The following is a 21966-nucleotide window of genomic DNA, read 5'->3' as shown; positions in this document are numbered from 1 at the left end:
CAGGGCTGTGAATAACACCTAGATCTTAAAATTGAGAGGAGATCGATGATAGGTTTAAAATACAGAATTACACAAAACATACAGTCTTATAAACAACAAAGAACTATTTCCACCAAATATTTTGTGCGAAGCCAGTATTTGTAGGTTTTATATACGACAATATTTTCTCAAGAAGACTTCATTATTCGACATTAATGCAGAAGCTTCATAGGATTGGGCGTGGTGGTACAGTAAGTTGAATATCGCTTGTACCAATAAATAAACGTCTTTCAGATTAGGTGAAATGTTTTAACGGTAAAGTCCGTCAAAGGTTTAATTCTCTTTTTTAGGATAAGAGATAATACTTCACTAATTAAATGTAGGGAAAATTAATGTGCTTGAACACTGCAAGCAAGTATGAAGTCAACACAAATAAGGGAAATCACGGTAGCGTAGTCGGTAAGACGTCTATCTTAAAACGTGAATGACAAGACTTTGACCACTTATCCTTGACTGATTTCGATTTTAAGCAATTTGTCTATCTGCAGACCCTTAAACGAAGCACTTGCTAAGTTTAGTAAAAATCTGGTATATGTTACGTAAGTCACATTTAATAACCCCCTAAAAGACAGATACGCTGTTAAAAAAAAAAAAAAAAAAAAAAAAAACATGAGAATGTTAATTGATGAATTGTCCAAACGTCAACTCTGAGCTGTTTTCACTCTGATTGTATTAAGTCTACCTTATTTGCAGTTATAACTACGTTTTAGCCGAATTCTTATAATTATATATTGTTTACACTATGAACAAGTTTGTTTGTAGAAATCTAGCGCCCTTTTCAGTACCGAGGCTATACGAGATGTAGATCTACAATTTGAGGTGAAATCCGAGCCACCATAATGCATTAAAATTTCAATGTTCTCTCACCGAGAATTGATCTCGCGACCACGTACACTAAAGGCGTCCGCACTTTCCATTGATAAAATCAATGAGAAGGGCACTATGAACAAATGTTAAAGTGTATTTCCGCTGCTACTAATTGTCTTCAGGGGGGGGGGGCATTCAGATGCAGAAGCCATATATGAGGATTTTACGACAAATTGCATTCAAATTATGCCAAATATCGTATATTCTTAAATACAATAAGGGGGCCCACATCAACTTTGGGGGCCCTGGCCCCCTCGGCATCCCAGGATCGGCGCCCTTGGTCCTAAATGCTATAATTAATTGAAAAACATATTCTGGGAATTAGAAACAAATTCTCTTGGAATTCGATCGATTGATTGGATTTTACATCTAATCCTTTTGCAACTACAAGATGATGAAGAATGGGACCATGGAAGAAGGATTCAACCTTATCAGGTTTGATTTCGTGGTACTGTGGTACCACCTAGTGGCATTCGGAGAGATTCGTCATTCAGGCTCTCAAGTTCATATCATTAAAGGTGTTTATACATAATCTTAATACGGAAAATGAAAATAATTTTTCTTTTATTTTTTAAGTTTAATGTTCTACCGTTATGCCTTTAGGCTAATAGACACGGATGATTAATGAGAATAAATGATTGTGAAATTATTTTTTGCGGTCTCCCATTAGTAGTCGAACCCGGGACCAGACGCACCAAAGGCACACGCGCTAGCCATAGATCAGCAGGAAGGTCTACCGGATAACGTGAAGCATCATTTCAAATTTTGCTTTGAGAGGGGGGGGGGAAGGAGCAAGATTCTCTACTAACATAAGTTTCAGATTTTGTGTTAGCATATTAGTGCACAATTGATTAAAATATATCTATTATTCAAACTTACGAAGAAGCAATTCCCTCCTGCTATCCCCAAATGACGTCCCTGGCTATACATCAACACGAAATTTGTAGTAATGATATTTTTTAATCAGGACTTATTTTCTGGGCTTCAGAAACTAAATCAAATATCAATATTTCATAAAGTAGATCAAGAGTGTGGGTGTTCAAAATTAGCATATGAGCCGCAAGTGGGAAATCCCTCCCTGGGAGCGAACACGCTGATGGCACAGAATATTTGCATAGTACAAAATGGACACATTCGTTTGTATAGGCCTATATTTTTTAAAAACTAATTATGCTTCTATGATTTGTAAATACTGCTGCCAAGCCAAGCTAGTTAATTATCTTTTTAAAATTATTTCCATCTTTGATAAGTGACGAGATGCGACACCGGGATTTTAACCCAGGTTCGAATACATAGTTATACATTACGCTGTTGGTTTATCTACTATATTAATTCGTTTCTTCTCTTTTATGTTTGCTTAAACTACAGAGAATGACTAAAACCGAATAATTTGAAAAGAAAAAGAAAAAAATAACAAATCTCGGTACAAGTTAAGTTTTTGATTTAAAAAAAGACTTTCTGATATATATAAAACTCACATCTATATACCATTTGTATATAGATATACAATAAAAAATATATTTTCTTTCATTTGACTTTCCTTGTGATAAATTTAATAATCTACAAACATTAACCTGCAATTTTTGAATTTGTTTTGGAAAAAATAAGGTTAGCTATTTTTGTTACTCGGATTCAGTTACAGATTTTGGCAGCAAATATTTTTGACACAGATTAAAGATTCTATGAATTCTCACCGATTGCTTCATATCAGATGTATCCAACTTCTTTCAATTCTACTTAATGCTGGGTCCGATTTTTGATACATGACGAACATCACGGTAAACCACACCAATTCACGCACATCCACAGCCAAAACACGTTGTTCCACCCTTGCTTATTGTGCACGTTTTTCTCGTCACAAGAGAAAACCGGAGCTGACGACCTCAGCAGATGTAAACACAACACCCGGAGGATGAGAGAGAATTCGAGAGCCCGTGTGAGAGGCTAACGTTCGCATTGCATTGTGGGTAGCATAACCTTGGAAGATTGACGGGAGTTACAGCTGAATTTTCTGTCATAGAGACAATAAGAAGAGATAGAAACGAACGTAAAGTGAGTTATCTGTAGTTATGTTGTGATTTACACTTCAACTTCAGCTACTGTGTTGTTATTGAAGATTTCAACGAAGAACTTAATTCGTTTGAGTCTAAAAGCAGGGTTAAAAGTGACTAAAGGAAGCGTCATTGTAGGTGTGTTGATCCTAATCCCTGTTTTGTGTTTGTAAACAACTTCCTTGATTGACAATAATTTGAAGTTCCCAATTTAAGTGAAGTGCATATACTTCATACGTTGGAACTCGGGACTTTTGACATCCATACAACAACCTGCAAGGATTTTCGTTATTGGGATGTCCCCTTTCGAAACAGCCAAGGATACAAATTGCCAAGAAGCCGAGCCTATGTTTTCAGCATCACACAGTTTGATCCATTCAAAACGAAAAGGAGTTTTCAGACACCCGAGAAGAATGTCGAAAATATTTTCAGTGAGAAGCAGCCTATCGAGCATTAACGGATTTCCTCTATTGTATTGACTGTGTTTCCAGACGTGAAGAAATTGCAAAGTGCAATTTGCCTGAGCTCTCTGTGCAGGGCAGAATTATTTTTTTTTTATGGGGTGTCGACCGTGTTTCAATTAAAAGGAATCTAAAAACAGAATTCTCAATAATTCATATTAGAATTTTGACCAGTAGGCAGTCTTCTGCAGTCTGGTCCGACGTTGAGAATTAATAATTCTTAATTGCCAAAATCAAATTTAATTAATTAATAACCCAGTAGTCAGTTGAAAACAGTCAAGATGAAATTGCTGGAAAGTACTCGCTTTGAGGCAATCAACACAGCTTTGTCTATTGAAACTGGAGACAGCAAAATATTTGGAAGGTAAGTAACATTTTTAATCTTTAGTCTTGTCAAAAAAAGAAAAAGTTTTGAAAGGCATATTTTCTTAATAGTATGCAGGGCAATAGATATTTCAGACAGCTAAAGATATGTGGTATGGTTTTGTTGGTTTTGTATGCACTTCTAAAAGGATGTGGGAGCCTAGAATTTTTAAACAAGAATGTACAGTAGTGATAGATTGTTGACCAATGTATTGTTCTAAATGTCCGTTGACACATCAATTTCGGGTTTTTTAGTACAATAGTGATTTTTGTTCTTTTTAAAAAACTTCATACCGGTATATAAGCAATGCAGTGCGAAGCAGTAATCTATTTAAAATGGTTAGGGTGTTGATTTATGATATACTAGGCCTATGTTTAGCAGAAGGGGTCCAGTTCTTTTTTCTAAAAAAGTTACAATTTTGGAAATTTCTGCTCACATTCGGTTAGTTTATAGTAGGTTAGGTTAGTTTATTTTAGGTTACGTTAGGTTAGTTTAGTTTACGTTACGTTAGGTTAATTTAGTTTATGTTATATTCGTATAGGGGCCTCGCATAATTTTCCAAAAAATGATACAATTTCGCTTTTTTCTACTAATAGGTTAATTTAGGTTACTTCAGGTTAGTTTATGTTAGGTTATGTTAGATTTGGTTACATTATGTTACGTCTAACTACTTGCATTATTCATTTCTCCTGTAAATTTTGTTTTTTGCGTGCTTCTGGACCCCTTGTACTAAACATACTCCATATACTACCAAGTCGCCAGCACATATGTCCATTTTCTTGTGTAGCCCAACAATATTCCGTAAACTTATACAGCTTGTATTTTATTCTATCCTAATTATGTGTATTTTATTGTTCACAACTGAAACATGAAATCCGATTTGAATTCAGTTTCTAACATACAGAGAAACGTAACTTCTCTATATTAATGAAGGGTTAACTGCTGTATCCCCGGACCAATTTTAGAAATTTACCGGGTCAATTGGAGAATTTATTTGTTTGCGAGGAAGAATGAGTGAAAGTCAGGTAAGGGGAATAGTAAAAGTTAAGAAAATGGTTGTATTTTTTTGGTTGTTTTTGATATTATAAGCGGCACTGTATGTGGAGCCGGATGGACTATTTCGCGGAGAGGTACACTTGTTGTTTTACTATACGGATCCATAGCTTGTAAAAAGGGCAAGAAAAATTTGGGCAAGTCTTTAATTTGCCCATTTCATATCGAGAACAGAACCCAACTAACCCCTGCGGGTCTTCTAACCCGTTCCTACTACTACTACTTATATTATGGATCCGTATAGTAAAACTACACGCCTAATAACGTAATCTAACGTAACGTAATGTAATCCAACCAAATATAACCGAATGCAGTACATTTTGGTACTTTTTTCAATTTTCAAATTGGTCCGGCGATACAGCAGTAATGCCTTAATGAAAATTGATCCATTCGTTTCCTTTGCTTTCAATTGTTTGAATTTGTTCAAAACTTTGTGAGGTCTTACATTAGATGTTCTGAGTGAGTAACCTCCCTTGAGAAACTTTCTGTCTGTGATTATACATATATCGATAAAAAAATATATTGAAGTTACGTTAGAATATAAGAATTTACAGAATGCCGTTGGGTCGCTCGTTAAATAGTTTTGGCATTACTTCACAATACTGAATATCTAAATCAACTTCATGAGTCTGCCTTGCATGAATGTTCTGCTCGAAAGTAGGTTTAGTCTCTGCTTTCTTATATTGTGATGCTAAAAGGTAAGAAAAATTGGGAATTAAGTGGATCGGAGTTCGATCATGGGTCATGTTGATTTGTGATGGACAATATCGTGTTCTTGGGTTTTCTCCAAGTACTCCCGTTTCCTTCCAATCAATTAACTCACTTTCTGCAATCATCCGTCTCCTTTAGTGTAGAGGGCATAAGTGTGGGAGGTAAAACCAGATATTTTATTTCCTTTCTAGAATATACGTTCGTTAAACACTAAAGAAAAATGTGTATTGTTAGTGTCCCCGTGAGTCTTGCATAGTAACGAAATTTTTAACGCATTTACTTTCTGAATAAAAGCTATAGCTAAATAAAGAGCTCGTTTATGTTCTTTTTGTTTGTTTAAAACTGAATTCCAACGAATATAACGTTTAGAAATCAAGGCCGGGATAGCACACAAGAAAAATTAAAATGCTCGCTAACTTCCCTGGTAATAACGAGCTTTGTATACCATGTGGATGGGGGAATCTGTCCACTGCACATTTTCATTTCACATACAGGCAGATACGAAACAAACATACAAGAAAAGTATATGAGATGGAAACTAGTTGAACATTGCATGTATTAATACTATTGCTGCTCTATCCAATAACAATGCGGATATTTTAGTAAATTTAAATTGATTTGCTTAGTGATCAATATAATTTTAAAAGCATGTCGTTGATTTATCATGTTTGAGTTTATTTATCAATGAAAAAGACATTTCCAGCATCTAGCTACTTTCTATATCTTTCTAATATCTAAGGTCGAAAATTATAATATATATTAGCCATTACATTCTTCTTTAACCGAGACTTGTCATTTCGTGAATTTTAAAAGAGGTAAATTTTACTAGACCACAAACAACGTAACAGTGAAAACGTGATTAGAATAATCAAATCGTGCCACTAACTTCCTCTGTAACGAAGAATTCTTCTAAAAATTGTGGCGAAATCTGGATTGAAGACGACAAACATTGTCAAACTTTTAAAGGAACTAATTAGAGAAGAAAAACATTCTTAGCTGGCATTGTGGATTAAATGTCAAAACCAAAAGTTTCGGGTATTCTTTAACCCTCTGGTCAATCTGCCTTTTTCTGCTACTGTCCATCTGTAAAAACCCAATTTTATAAGGGGCGATCAACTGAAACCCGTTCAGTGGTCATAATTCATGAAATAAATTTTATTTGGAGCGGAAACTTGTACACTATCTAGAGGCATCTATGGTTACCGTGCATTAAAAATATTGTTCAGAAGTCACCATGAGTGTTGAGACATTTGTCTCACTCTCACTAACTTACAAATACTGTCCATGTAAAATTTGGACGGCTGACTATCAAACCAATCACGCACAGCGTCCTGAACCTCAGCGTCAGACTGAAACCTCTGACCTTTCAATGCCTTTTTTAGAGGCCCAAAGATGTGAAAGTCACAAGCTATGGATTGAATACTAATGCATCTATCCGTAGCTATAGCCCCATTCACCTTTTCACGCGTGTCTTCTGTGGCAACAACATGGGCTTGACCAGGACGGGGATAATCAGTGGTTTGTCCACGCCCCTTCCGAAACATTCTGGCCCAGTCCATCACTGCTGCTTTGGAGACGCATGCATCGCGATACATGTCTTTCATTCGCCGGAACACCTCAGCTGGTTGACAACCTTCGGCACTCAGAAACTGGATGACGGCACGCAGGTCCTGTTTGGACGGATTGGGGATCGTGAACGCCATCTTTCACTCGTATACCTGCAAAACGGAAACACGTATCAACAACATATCTACACCCAACACACAGGGACATGAGCCATTACACACTATTAAACAAACAATGTCCTCCTATACACTATACCAATAATACATGGAACGAACAGGTTTCAGTTGATCGCTCCTTATAAGTGGATGGAGAGAACTTATCATCACTGTTTAGATAGCAGCGTAGCAGAAGAAGATACGTTGGCAAAGGGGCTGGAAAAACCCTAACACTGTTTTGACATTGTCCTTAGAACCATCATCATAACAGTAAGTTTTTCATTCATACCATAGCCTTAACATAACATTATTGAAAGCATTCATTTCTTCACTTAGAACATATTACTGTGATCCCAATGAACGTTTATCGTAAAATCAACAATAGATGCTTCTTGTCTTAATGCATACTACATTATGCAGTAAAATTTCATTTGGTTGATCAGTACTACATTTACGGAATACATTCTTTGTGAGTTATTTCTTGGTGTCATTGTTATGCACAGCATAGTGTACGAATTGATACACGTCAGTGCTACAAATGTTCTAAGATGTATTGTGTGCTGGACATAGTTTGTAATGAAACCAGGGTCATTCCGTTGAAACAGCGATTCTTCCGTGCAAGAAATCAAAGCAACCCAAGCAATTAATTAGTCGTTGTATCAAATTAGGTTAATAGAATGTCATTCGTAGCATGTAGACACTGTTCAAGTTGAAGTTAATGTCTACCTAAATTTGATGAATGTTACAAAGGCACTGAACAGGAATACCATTGGTGATCTGAAATATTTGTTGGTAGCTAGAAAATAAAATATAAAATGGTATTTAGTTTCTCCCCAAATCACTTGGTAGTGATCCTAGCTTACTTGGCAGCTATTACGGTTCGTTACTTGTAACAGCGATGTAGTCATGAGTATAAGTATAGTGTGAACGTGTAACATAAAACCCATAGTGTACAAAACACAACCAACTTGTGCTAGGTGGTTACTAGAAAGCACGAGTGCTGCCTAAGCGAGCCAGGGCAGGAGGGCAGCAGGTGGGCGCGAACACTTACAAGCAGGTGCGTCCGTAGGGAGGAGACGCGTCAGTGACGGTGGGTATACGCGTAAACTAAGTCGTTCACAACGGCTCACTATGAGTCACAGTACCGGCTCCAGAGCCGTCGATGTATTTGAAGGAGATCTAAATTCCATCCAAATAAAATAAAATAAGTAAACTTTGTTCTAGTGATGAATGAGTTCGGTTTCATACGAAAGTACAATAATCTTCTATCGTAAGTTATAGTCAGTATGTATTTACAAATTCGCTAATTGTGATAATACTTGTCGTTTTGAAATTCGGAATATGACATATATTTCGGTACTCTTATTTTTAAAATTTAAAAAGAGAGAAAATTTTTAAAATTTCCATGTTGGCCACCAACCTATGGTTGAGGTGAACAAGAAGATTTTTAAAATCATCCTCTGATATTAATTAATTCATATACAAGGGCCGTTCAATAAGTTTTGCACAGGTGGTTATAATATTGTTATTAGTTGCAATATAATGATCAAGTTTTAGATGAACATAATTTGATCCTTTAGCTACAAGACCATATCCCTCAATGTAACCTGTATCTGCTGTGACGCATCTCGTTCAATGTTCTTTCCATACCTTCAATGCACTGTGGTAAAATTCAGGTGGCTAACTTTTACACCACTGTTTCACACAAGAAATGAGTACCTTGGGACCGTCGAATATTTTTCCTCGCAGATGGGCCATCAGATGACCAAACAGGAAGAAATCAGATTACAAAGGTCATGTAAACCTAGTGATGAATAGACACCCTGTCCTTTGACACAACATCGTCGAAAATGTCTACCAGAAGTCTTAATTTCATCAACCTAGTTATTTTATTCGCTATTTAGTTATGATTATGTTATCATCTCACATGACGTCTGAAGATAGCTATATAAAGATAGCATAATCATTAAATGCTCACCACGATCACAATACAAGATCAGATGTAAATAAATTCGTTTCTCTTTCCGTACGCGTCAAAATATTACCCTATTACGTTCTTTGCATCCATTATCCGTGCATGGAATGAATGACCTTCCGTTCAGCACACGACAATCTAACTCAATCAGTCTATTTAAGAAGTCGGCTAAGCAGATCCTCCATGAGTCACTCTATGCTTACTGATATCTGACAAAAATGCTGATTTTATTCTTATTACCTTTCGTTTGTTCTTTTATTTTCTAAGTGTATCTGAATACATTATATAAATATTTATTTGTAGTAATCCCTGTGTGTATGTGATGTGTAGGTGTGTGATTTTTGTTTGTTGTACGAGGCTCGTATTATTTACTACACTGCGTAAAAATTCATATGTAATCCAGATTGTATTATGTACAATAATTTTCGTATCTGTATCTGTAGATTGTGTCATTTCAATTATTAGTCTATAAATACTTGTTATCGTAATATTAATCCTGATCATTGCATGGTCAAGTGCAGGACAAGGCATGATTAGCCTTAACTTCGCCATGTAAAATATGGCGCCATGAGTAAAGAACTGAACTACTGCCATGCTTAACTTTCGGGATGTATCCTGCCTTTTGAACGCTTCTGTCTTTCTGCACACATGTTGATTGGTACCCATCACATCATCAAAGGAACGTCGTGTCCATGGGTTGTCTCGAGGTTCTTCCGTTTCCTCCCACCATTCCATCAGTTCTTTTCACAATCGTTCACTTTTCAGTATTCATCCGCCTTCTTCACCCTACAGGGCATACGTATGGAACGTAAAAGTAGAAATTTCTGTTAATTTTATTTAATTGATTACTTTTTTTGGTCATCTAAATCAAAATATTAATTCAGTATGTTATTGCTTGGCTAATATTAGTCATTTCTTGTGTGTGTGTATGTAACGTTTATTTTTCTTTTCTGCGCCCCGTAAACCGTGAACTTCTGAGCGTATTCGACACTATTTGAATATCTTCGTGGAATGATGTAGTCAACTTCCGTCATTAGTTCCTGGATGTTTCTTCACAACATCAATAATGTAGATTTCCTGTCAGGGAATTTGCGTCTCTTGTCCGACTGTGCGAGAGATTTCTTTTGCAGTAACTGTTGTGTTTTGTCTCTCTTTATAATTAGTGACCTGAACTTTTAGTTTTATTTTCCCCTTAAATTTGGTTTCATTTTCACAAGTGTATTTTATACTGCCGTAACTAAGAATCAACACAGGTACCCTGCCAATCGTTGAACTTTATCACGATTCTCACATGAATTTTGAGGAAAATATGGATAAATGTTTCGGACGAAATCACTGTAAACTTTTCAGTTACACAGAGTATAATTTAATATTTTATGCAGTTCACTTACAAATAGAAAAATATTATATTCTGTCCATAAAGAAACATTTACAAACACAAATTGCACTTTTTTTTTTTTTTTTTTTTTACTAGAACACACACACATAATTAAAAAAAGCTATTATTTTCCTGAGATGAACACATTTTTATATGCTTCAGTTCGTACTAAATATGCAGTATTTTTCCTCTCCTCACTTCTCGAAGGTCAAAGTTATTAGTGTTTCCTTCTCCCTTACCCGAACGGGCGTAATTGTGGGACGTTATACTGAAAGATTTCATTTCATTTTGTTATTGCTTCCATATTTTGTTTTGAGATACAGTATTTTTGCCTTGCCACTGTCATTACCCATTCCGAGAAAAAGCTTTTGGAGTCTACATTCGAGACAGGCTTGAACAATGTAAGTACCAAACTCTTTCTGTACAATTTAAAGAAAGAGTTGAATTCTGTTCACATGCAATAATTGAAACACAATTTTACAAGGATCTGTTTCCATAAGAATATCCAATTTCTCCAGTAGCAATGTAGCTATATGTTTGAAGGTGTCAGTGAGTTTCTCTTTGTTATGAACACTCAACATTTAAAGCTTCACTTATTCAATCTGAGAGTCATCGTTTGTCATTATTTGGAATCCATGTTCGAGTTTTCTAAGTTTGCTGAAAACAGGGTGAGCAATAGCATACTTGGATCTCTCTAGAAATTCAATGCAGTCTACCAAATATGAAGCATGATCTCTAAGGAAAACTGCTGATCCTTTTATCTTGAATACGTCCTCTGGTTTCATACTGGAAAGCAAGTCTATTCAGCAAGTCAAGCAAAGCAAATCAGGTCCCTATTTATAATATATCCATCACTAGGGTCAACTTGTTTATAATACGGCCAATTTGCGGGAACTGTCTCCATTTAACCTGACAACCATCATGCTCCGAGGATTGCTTCTTTCCTTTTGTTATCTGTATTGTTGGTTTCTTCTTGAGCTGATTTGTACTCGTTTAGTCTGCTTTGCCGAATGCCCAAGTGCACAGAAGGAACCCTTAGGGATTTGTTTCGGCTGTCTAAATTCTTTTTTATTCTTAGTTTATCTGCCTGTTTCCATTTCTCTAACATGCAGGTGTATGGTATGGTGCATGGTAGTTTCCAATAGATGACACTCCATACCGTACATCCAGTGTTGATGGGCCTCGGTGTCTCAGTGGAAGAGCTTTCGCCTCCGGTGCATGCGATCCTTGCTTCGATCCCAGCTCGCGCCAAGTGAGCTTTGTGGACAAACACCGTGTGCGTGGGTTTTCTCGGAGTTCTCCCGTTTCCTCCCACTTCATTCATTCCACTATATTCATTGATTTCTCATCATCACCGTTTCTTCTATCCTTGCCGGCATAATCGTGGGACATAAAACTTAAATATTTCATTTAATTTTTTTCAGTGTCAATATGCCGATGATATTTTGTTACATAATGTATTGTATGTACAGAACTTACAGTTTTATCACCTTGGGTGAAATTGACCAAATACTATTTTTTTTTTTTTTTTCATCAGGAGCACAGTGGCTCAATTGTAGAGCACACACCTCTGCTTACGAGATTTGCCTAGTTCGACCCCAGGCCATATGAGTTTGTTTTAAACAAAATCGGTCCGTGGTTTTTTTCGGGGTTCCCTCTTTTGCATGAGAATGTAGAGTCAAAACTTAAAAATCGAGTTCTTTGATGGAGGTGGTTTTCGAACCGGATGTGAGCCATCTCCGTTGCTCTAGTGGTTAGCCCTCCCCGCTGGTCTAATGGCTACCACGTGCGCCTTTGGTGTACGAGGTCGCGGGTTAGATTCCCAGTGGGAGAACCTTTGTAATTTTAACTGTCCCTATCTTAAGCGAGTTCCTGGAAAAACTAAAATTAAGTAAAACGAGTAATAAATCGGAAAACTTAAATTACTGAGGAACGTTAAGTAAATCAGTGAAGTAAAAAAAAAAAAAAAAGGTCTAGCGCGTGTGCCTTTGGTGCACATGATCCCGGGTTCGATTCCCGCTGAGAACACACAAAAAGTTAATTTCAGTTATTAACTTTCTTAATTATCCTTTTGCCTAAATGGCATCACCGTGGGATGTTAAATTAAAAAAAAAAAAAGTCAAAGGGAAGTGGTAGAACTCCACTTTTAAAGTTGATCACTATAGAGCAGAAACGGTTGATCACTATAGCGTGAAGCAGTTTCCTGCATTTTAAGAATACATTTTATCTCCATCCTTAATCCTCCAGTAAAGTGGAAGTGATAGAAATCCACTATAACTCCTGGTTTCAGCACTGATCTCAGAGAGGAAAAACAATAAGAGATACCGAGAAGCGTGTTTTGGCATCTATTTGACGTTCTAAGAATAGATACCATCTTCTCTCTTACCTTCTGTTCAAACCGGAAGTAGTAGAAATCAGTTTTAACGTTGATAACTGTGGAGCGAGTAGATAGCGAAAATCTGTTTTCTGCAGTCCATTAAGCATCTCAAGAATATGTTTCCATTCTAATCTATCTACCAAAACAAGAAGTGATACAAGTCTGTTACTACTTCCGGTTTCAGTATTTTGGAAATATCACACCGTACAACCCAAACTCCTTTACATAATGTTTTTGTAACCCTTCTACTTGTTTTAAAAAAGAACGGAATTCCCAGCTTCGAAACTAGAAGCCGATCAGCAAGCAATTCTTATATGGGGGAAATATAGCCAGCAATCACAAATTTCTTAAGTTATTCCATAATTTTTGAGCGTCTTTTTTCATCCAAGTAGCTCCTCAATTCTCTTCACGATGTGCTGCGTGTATTTAACACAACCAATGTATTGCTTACCTCTGGTGGTTTCCCAGTCCCAGTCTAAGTACCGGCCAAACCCCACACTGTTTGGCTTCGGTAATCTCACAGGAACCGAACAATACAGGGTGGCCCAAACGTAGGTGAACCTGTACCTTACAGTACTGTTCAGCTTATTGCATTTTATATAATTTCTTATTGTTATCCATAAGGTAGATTTAGTTTCTTTATTATTTGTTCTTATTACGTTTTTACTTATATCTTAAGCTCGGAAGAGCCGAAGCAAATAAACCCATAAACTAGAATCGTATACTTGATCAATGTAGTGGTGTATACCTACTTTGGGCCATCCTGTAAATTAGCGTCGCTGCCTCTAAAATATTTAGGGAATACAATGGCTCAGTGCTCAGACGCCTGTGATGCGAGAGGTCTGGGTTGATTCTAGGCCATTTATTGAAACTCTCCTGTTTCTTCTCACATTCTCATTCCACAAATTCTTTCTTAATCATTAATCATCCGTCCCCTGTAACCTAAAGAACATAACCGTAGAACTTTAAATTAAAAGGAGCATCTGCTCATTTTTTCTAAAGTGTTTGTTTCATTAGTATTTATATTAAAATGTTAAGGAAATTGAGGATAACTATTAAGATTGTTGTTGTTGAGCGCTGTCGACAAATAGGTTGGTTGATCGCGTGAAGTATAATTGAGCGTAGACTTCCGAGTTCTTGTGCGACATGTAAAGTGTTCTATTACTGCACTTTATAGCCAAGTAAAGAAAGGAAGTAGTTTTGTTTTGGACCAAGAATGTAATCTTATATCAACCGTAGTATCATCCATGTATTTTTTTTATATAGGAATGGGAAAATCCCGTTTTACACGATAACACTTAAAGACAAACCATGTATTATGACTGATGTATATAGATAAGCGGAATTCTTTGTTTTTTTGTCCGGAGAAAATAAGATTAGTTGAAAATTCTTTAAAGACTACAAGGAACTGTGATTAAATAACAATAAAACTTAGAAAGGAATGTTGGCAGAAAGTCGGGGAGGATAAAACTTAGAGAGGAATGTTTGCAGAAAGTTGGAGAGGTTGTATGTTTAAAGGTACATTACAACGTTCAACTGGTTGAATTTATTAGAACTGAAATAAGAAGCAGAATCGGTTTTGTGTGGTTGCCTAAATATGACTTATTGGGTTGATCAGTTGTTTTGAGTTAGCATCCTTTTTCTGTACTGAGACGCGGAATCGAAACCATCTTAATGCGTTCAAACTTCAAGGCTCTTCCATTAAGAATTGAACTCGAGACCGCGTGTATCGAAGGCACGCGCACGAGTCACGAGACCATCGGTGCGCAGGGGAATCAGGGGCGGATCCAGGACGGACTTCTGGGGGGGGGGTTGTAATTCTGCTTCTTAGAGCTACTTTTAAGAGCTCCAAACTCTAGAATGAGTTTTATTTATATATATAAAATAAGATTTTTTTTCTTGGGAGGGGGCATTTGCCCCCCCTGGATCCGCCCCTGAGGGGGATAGTGACTTATTTAGCAATCACACTGACCAAAGATGGGCTAAAACCAGCATCAGAGCTCGTACATTAATGCTATGTACTCGATTTAAGCAACCGAGGAAAAACTGCCATATGATTTATTATTCTATCTTAATATTGCGTTTCATTCATATGAAACTATTCAGTGATAATCAATGATTATTATGAAGAACCCTCTTCTATACAGGGTATTACAAAATTTGTCACAATATTTTGAGAATAGATTCCTCATCAAAATAAGAAAAAAAAAATAAGTTCATGTAGACCTGTGGTCGGAAGTGTATAGTTTCACTGTTATAGGACCGATCGTAATCGAGTAAAGACATCATTGAGAAACTAGTATGTGAACTATCCAAATTTCCATCTTTCAGAACCTCCGGTACTTGCACAATCATTTTTAGAGAAACTATTTGGAAGTACTTGAGCACGAATTAGTCCCAGAAGCGACAGTCCTATTAGCGACAGGAACTGTTATCTGTCCTATGAGCGACCGATTCATTTACATTGAGATGATGGAAGATGATATGATTCCATCTCGTAAAATATGTTTGCCTCTGGCGTTATTAGCGCCCGAACAACCTTGGTATGAAATGTGTACGTGTCAGTGATACTGTTCGTCAAATATATTTTTTCTCTACTGTGAGTGCAAATAAAACTTATTTTAATTTTGAGTTAAATTTGACATAAAACATATCAAATAACTTAACGAGACAACAAGGATATTTCCATAAAAGTAAAATCCTATGTAATTATTGAAAATCCAGTTGTAATATGCCCTTTCTTCAAAAGCTCTGTTTCTGTACTTAATTTGATTCAAATTTAATTACTCACTAAGAACAGTAATATATTTTATTTTGAAAAACTTAAACGTGTAACAGTTTCGCCAACTGTCTACATTTTAGACTTCCTAAGACTCTATGAATAAAATGAAAAAAAAAAATGTCAATGATAAAAGACAGCTTTTGAGATCCCTTACATCTGATTGGCTATTCTCAACCAATTCTACCAATTACAATGCAGTTCACTCTAAACAATCCAAAAGGTAAACAAACTCTTTAAACTACCTTCCCTCAGTTGTAAGCTACTAAAACGTAAACTAATTGCTTAATTTGCCTTCCTCCCTTGTTTCGACATACATAAAAGCTTGTCGTGTAGCAATCTGAAATAATCCCTTATAACTAGACGAACTGTTAAGTCCTACGAGAGATTTGTAACTTTTGCAATAATTTCTTCGAAAACACCGTGTTTTAGATTTCTTTGACATCCTCAAATGGTAAACACCTTTTTTCCATGGGCGCCGATGGGATGGCAGAGGTCTCCTCTGGCTCACAAAAATGTATACGTAATATAGCAAACCACGTATATTAAATACCAGATATACCAGACGTGATACAGCAACCATGGAGATGCCCCTCCCTAGAAAATTTTCTTCGGGTGCCCCTACCCCTTCCTGATTTCTTTCTTATGCCATAAACATATTCAATCTAAACTTATGCTCCGTATCATTTTAACATGAAATTTTTAATTATATTAGAATCATAGACAAAGGCGGAGTTACTCTAAATGTATTTAGTTAGTTATCTCCTTGATAGAGCCAATGTATTCATAGAAATTAATTCAAAAATATAATATTAGGAAAAACGTATAAAAGATTGTTAATGTAATGAGAGCATTCTCACATATTAAACTCAGGTAGAGCGAAATTTTTCATAGTACATTTTGTTAGGTTCTAAATCACATTAACATGAAACAAGTTAAAGAAGAGAGAACCTTATCTTCTTCCATTATTTTAGTATGAACGAATCGGTGACTCATAGGGCAGTTAACAGATCGAATCGGTCGCTCATAGGACAGTTAACAGTTCCTGTCACTAATAGGACTGTCGCAAGTGGGAAGACACCCTTGAACACTCTCCACCTATCTCTCTAAAAATTGGCGTGCAAGTACAGGAGCATTCTTAAACACGGATATTTGGATAGTTCACATATGTTCCTCAATGATGTCTTTATCCGACTACGATAGGTCCCATAGTAGTGGAGCTGTGAACTTTTATTCTGATTTTGTGAAAGATAAGGGAAGTTTTTTCTTTCTTTCCTTTTCTCTCAATCTCTTTTTTTTTTTAATTTTTGTTTAAAACGATAAAGTTAATTGGTTTTACGTTTTTGGCACCCTATAACTCCGAAAGTATCCACTTTTGAGCACAGGTCCATATGAACGTTTTTCTTATTTTGATGTGAGGAATCTGTTCCCAAAATATTGTGGTACATTTTTGCAACACCCTGTATATTCCAATTTATAATATCAATATACAATCCAGTCACTATCATGATGAATTTTTTCATCTTTTGAACATAATAATGTTCATGTATCAACAAACATTTAATATTTGTATCTTTTTAATTCACATTGCTATTAAGAAATTGTCAGTGGCAATGCATAACCCTTCTGATTGACAAGATTGAGGGAAAACACTGAACAAAAGCTTATTCTGGATAAGGCCGCGGGACTCTAATCGTGGATTCCCCCGATTGCGAAACGAGAACGTTTAAGCACTCATCTACAAGCGATATCTTTTCAAGTCCGTTGGAATAAACAATCCGCAAAGTTTGTGCGATAGTATTGCAAAAATGAACATTTGTGGAATGTCTTTACTTCTGAATATCGGAATCGTAAATCCCGGAGTGTCATTAGATTAGTGGGCTGATGATGATAATGTAATTTTTATTCACTTTTGACTCTCAGGCATATCTTTAAAACGTCTCGTTAACTTGGAGAAATAGAAGACAGCTCACGCTTCAAGCCGTGTACCGGTATCGTTTATGCTGTTCATGAGCATCAACATGGGGGGAATTTGATTTGAATTACGAATTAGTGAATTGCTTAGATAAATAGCACATTATAAATGAAAAGAAGAATGCAGAATTTCAAGGACTAATCTTCCCTATTGAAAATAGCTCTTTAAAATGGATACCATAATCGTGGTTTCAAAAATCGAATAGTTGGAGACTAAAATTAGAAGAAGACGAAAGTCTTAATCCTGGGAATGTCTATAATTCAGACCTTGGAGAATGTTGGGAGAAAATAAATTGTTCGCCTTAATATAAATTTTTAATAAGCGAAAAGCTAAGATGGATAGAAACAACTAATTCTAGAAGAGAACTCGTGATTATAAAACAAAGACCCCTTTCCATGATACGAAGGAGTTCGCTTCAGTACGATTTTTAGACATTTGTACGTAGTTAAAAGAGATATCAATTGCATTAAGCTTATGAAACATTTGTATCCCACGAGAAACTGTAGTGTCGAGTTGTGTTTGAAAGGTTCTGAATATCTCCGAAGCTTTACCAGATGCCAATTTGCATGTGTTATTTTGAGACTTTACTTTGTTGGGAGTCTGTTACGTAACAGTTATGATGAAAAGTTTCTGAGCGATACTGTGGTGTTACTAACAAGCAAAGAAAAAGGACAGCCAGGTTTTTAATATTTTTTAAAGCTGACTTTTCTTTGGTTGTTTGATTTTTTTAACAATATTTTTGTTGTTAGTAAATAGACCATATTCATTAAAGAAGTGTTGATATACCTAGTATAAGCTTACATTTTTTATGCTTTCATTCGTACAGCATTGTGTTACGAATGAAAGTATTCTTGGCAAGAGCAATAGTTTATTATTTTAACTATGGATATCAGTGTAGCAAGCTACAGAACATCATTTAAAAATTAGGTTCTGCAAATTGTAAATTTGTATTTAAATTACTGTAAGTCAGTGACGCCAATTATGAAGCGGGGGGGGGGGATAAAGCGCGATTGCCTTCGTACCATAATCCAGTGGTAGTCAACCTTTTTTGGTTGACGGTACACTTTACTCAAAAACCCACAACATCGCGATACACTTGATTTTTATTTTGTTTGATTTTTGTTAATAATAATAATATAAATTATAATAGTGTGAGACGAAAGTTTGTATAAAGCGGTGATGACTCAATGTAGTACTGAGCATTTTTTCTGCTGCTGAAGGAGTTGGCTGGTAAAGCCTCAAAATTCATCGGAATTAATTATGAAATGCTTCGTGATTTTTAAATTCTAAAATTATTGTCATACCTTATGAGATGCGCAACACACCGGTTCGAAGTTAACTGTTATAGGCTCTTACTGTAAAGTCTCCTCTACTAAGAGAACGTAAACTTTCTGTACATATGCTACCTTAACTTCCAGGGAAAATTTTACAAGATTAAGAATGATTATGCACTCCTTTACTCTCCATCTTCTTTTGTACATTATTTGAACATGGTGCGGACGTCAATTTTCTACATTTATACAAATAGTACTGTAGAAGAACAAACCGTCATTGTATCAACAGGAAGTCAAACTGTGATTCTCAATTGTTTGTAAAATATCCCGTTAGTATACTGGCAGCAATGCGATTATTTTGTGCACATAATGCATAACCCACTACTTCCGTCTCTGTTGGTGATATTTAAACGTGAGATTCTTCCGCAAATACTGTAAGCAGGGTGGATTGATTTAAATCAGTGTGATTTAAATCAAGATTTAAATCACTTGATTTTTTAAATAAAAATCGTTGATTTAAATCAAATTCCGAAATAAAATAATTTAAAGTGAAAATAAGTAAAATCCCGTTTCTGTTCTGTTATTTCGGTTACGGAAGTTAATAATCATAATACAATGAGACCCAAATGTACAGTATGTACAGCATAGTATGAAAACAAGTGTCATGCACAGGATGATTAGGGAAAATCCCGTTTTGAACGGGTAACGGAGCAATACTGCTTTCTTCTATTCGTAACAATGGGTTTGGGTTTTTAAATCGTTAACTATTCCAACGGGGAAATCACCATCGACATTTAAAACGGAAATTATTTCGTGTGCGCGTCTGCTTGTTTGTTCCCAGATAATAAGACGTATTTAGAAGGGTCCTATCTCCTCGCCGATTTTTTTAAAAGATCTATAACTTTAGGCGAAATTTATGTATTTCGTGCCACAAGCTAGTTCCAATGTTTTAAAAATATGCCTCTACAAAATATCAGTAACTTTTGTGAAAAAAAGTGTCATTTTGATAAACGTTGCTATACTTTTTCCTTAATGCTTAACCTTTTAAATTATATTACCTATTTTTATTCTATTAAAAATCGAATCTTCATTATTCGATTTAAAAAGTACCAATAAACCTTTTTACTTCGTTTTTTTTTTTTTTTTTCAAGACTGAAGACTTTGTAGAACATGTTACATTTATGCAAACTAATAATCATACGATTTGTAATTGTGTGCCAGTCAAGAATATAATTTGTAAGACTTAAAAGTTAAGACATATACTTCTGTATTTGCGAAAAGATGTGTTCTACCTATAAGTTGTGATGACCGGAAATTTTGCGCCCTGGTCTTGACCTCCCCTTCCCCTCCTCAAAAGGAAAGAGCTATAGTATTTAGAACATGTTCATGTAAGATAGAATGAGAATATGTAAGCTCCAGTAAACTGTCAAGTACATTATAGAGTGAGTAAGAATTTGTTACATTTTAACATTATAAGAAAAATTCTGTAAAGACTTTTTTTTTTTTTTGTTTTAACGTTATGTATTTTAATTTAATTGCATTTGCTAACGTATTACCTCAATTTCTGTGAAATAAATGAACATACCATATTGCCACGGTACTGAAAGAGAATGGTTCAAACAGTAAATCAATTCCAATTAGTTGTTGTTGAACAGACAAGCAGGCTGCACTCATGTTGGGAAAATTGAATATATTTAAGGAGTGAGTACAGAGACTTGATTTCAGTATAAAGATTCTAATATATAGAAATTCAAAAAATCTATAAATGGTTCTAACTTTATTTAAATACAAAGAACTTTATTATTACATCTTTCTGTATCATTAACAAAGAATTTGAAAGCATTTGCGTTTTTTTTTTTTTTTTTTTTTTTTTTTTTTTTTTTTTTACCATTAAATCTGTTGATAATGTGTTCTTTGTGTAGATGAAAGGCATCCATTGCTATTGTAAATGCCGTTTCATGTTAAGATGAAGAGACTTGAATAGATTGGTTGCTATATGTTTATCTCGGAATGTATGTTCGAGGACAGTGACCTGATGCAACATCTGTGCATGACAGGAATGACATTGATATAAAGTTTATCGCCACCTTTTTGTGATACTTGTAAATAGCATTCTTATTGTTTGCACTAGATTCATGTCATTAGCATTACTCATAAAACCTATAAAGAAAGGGAAAATGCAGACTTGAAGGACATGTGAAATATAAGAATTCCTGTTTGCATGGCCATATTAGTTTCTTTATGGATTGTTTTCCTCTGATTTTCTTGCATGTGAAAATAGAAAATATCTGAAATAAGTTGCAATATTTAAAACAAAATGCAAGGAAATAAGCAAATGACTACTTCGAAGCCTTTCCGTACTTTTCATAAATATTTTGTAATTATTGGGTTAGTATCTTACCACTCCCCCTAAAAATAAAAGTATTCTCCTAAATATAGAAATAATAATCCAATTGGAGGCGTTTCAGCGACAATATTTCGCCATCTTCAGTACGTGTGTTTTATATATAATAAAAAAAATACTTGGCTTGACGAATACATTTTTTTAACCAGTTTCCTTCACAACAGAAAAATGTAAATGGTTCTTGAGATGTTACCGGTTCTTGGTTAATGGTTCTTGAGATGTAAATGGTTCTTGAGAAGTTCAGGTTTCTCCAGACTTGAAGATAATAAGCATCTGCTTTGTAGAAACAATTATTGGTGATTATTAAAATATTGCTTTTAAGTTTCCTGATTTTATAACCCAGGGCCGGCTTTAGGATTTTAATTTTGGGTAGGCCCGCTCCCTCGCTTATAGATACATATACACATTTGATTAATTAATGACAGTAGGAAATTCCTTTTACAGTAGTAGTTGATGCTATTTGTTAAATAATTATCTACCATTAACGTAAATAGTGGAAAATATATTTATTCTTTATTGTATCTTTTAGCGTTTATA

The 21966-nt window shown here is 35.4% G+C and overlaps 2 protein-coding genes across 2 annotated transcripts in view; one reads left to right on the top strand and one right to left on the bottom strand.

The window, feature by feature from the left end:
• LOC145686423 (uncharacterized) overlaps nucleotides 1-2796 on the bottom strand; it is a 119048-nt gene extending 116252 nt beyond the window's left edge. The window contains exon 1 of the mRNA XM_081759720.1: nucleotides 2601-2796. The gene's annotated coding sequence lies outside the window, so the exon portion shown is untranslated. The remainder of the gene's footprint in view (nucleotides 1-2600) is intronic.
• Nucleotides 2797-2886: 90 nt separating this feature from the next.
• Maf1 (repressor of RNA polymerase III transcription Maf1) overlaps nucleotides 2887-21966 on the top strand; it is an 83454-nt gene continuing 64374 nt past the window's right edge. The window contains exon 1 of the mRNA XM_081759732.1: nucleotides 2887-3782. Coding sequence (XP_081615858.1) covers nucleotides 3700-3782 — 83 coding nt within the window. The 5' untranslated portion in view covers nucleotides 2887-3699. The remainder of the gene's footprint in view (nucleotides 3783-21966) is intronic.

Source organism: Thermobia domestica, chromosome 1 (assembly GCF_964235325.1).
Source record: "Thermobia domestica chromosome 1, izTheDome1.hap1.1, whole genome shotgun sequence".
Taxonomy (NCBI): domain Eukaryota; kingdom Metazoa; phylum Arthropoda; class Insecta; order Zygentoma; family Lepismatidae; genus Thermobia; species Thermobia domestica.
The sequence above is the reverse complement of the archived record's forward strand: the minus strand, read 5'-3'. Positions and strand labels throughout refer to the sequence as shown.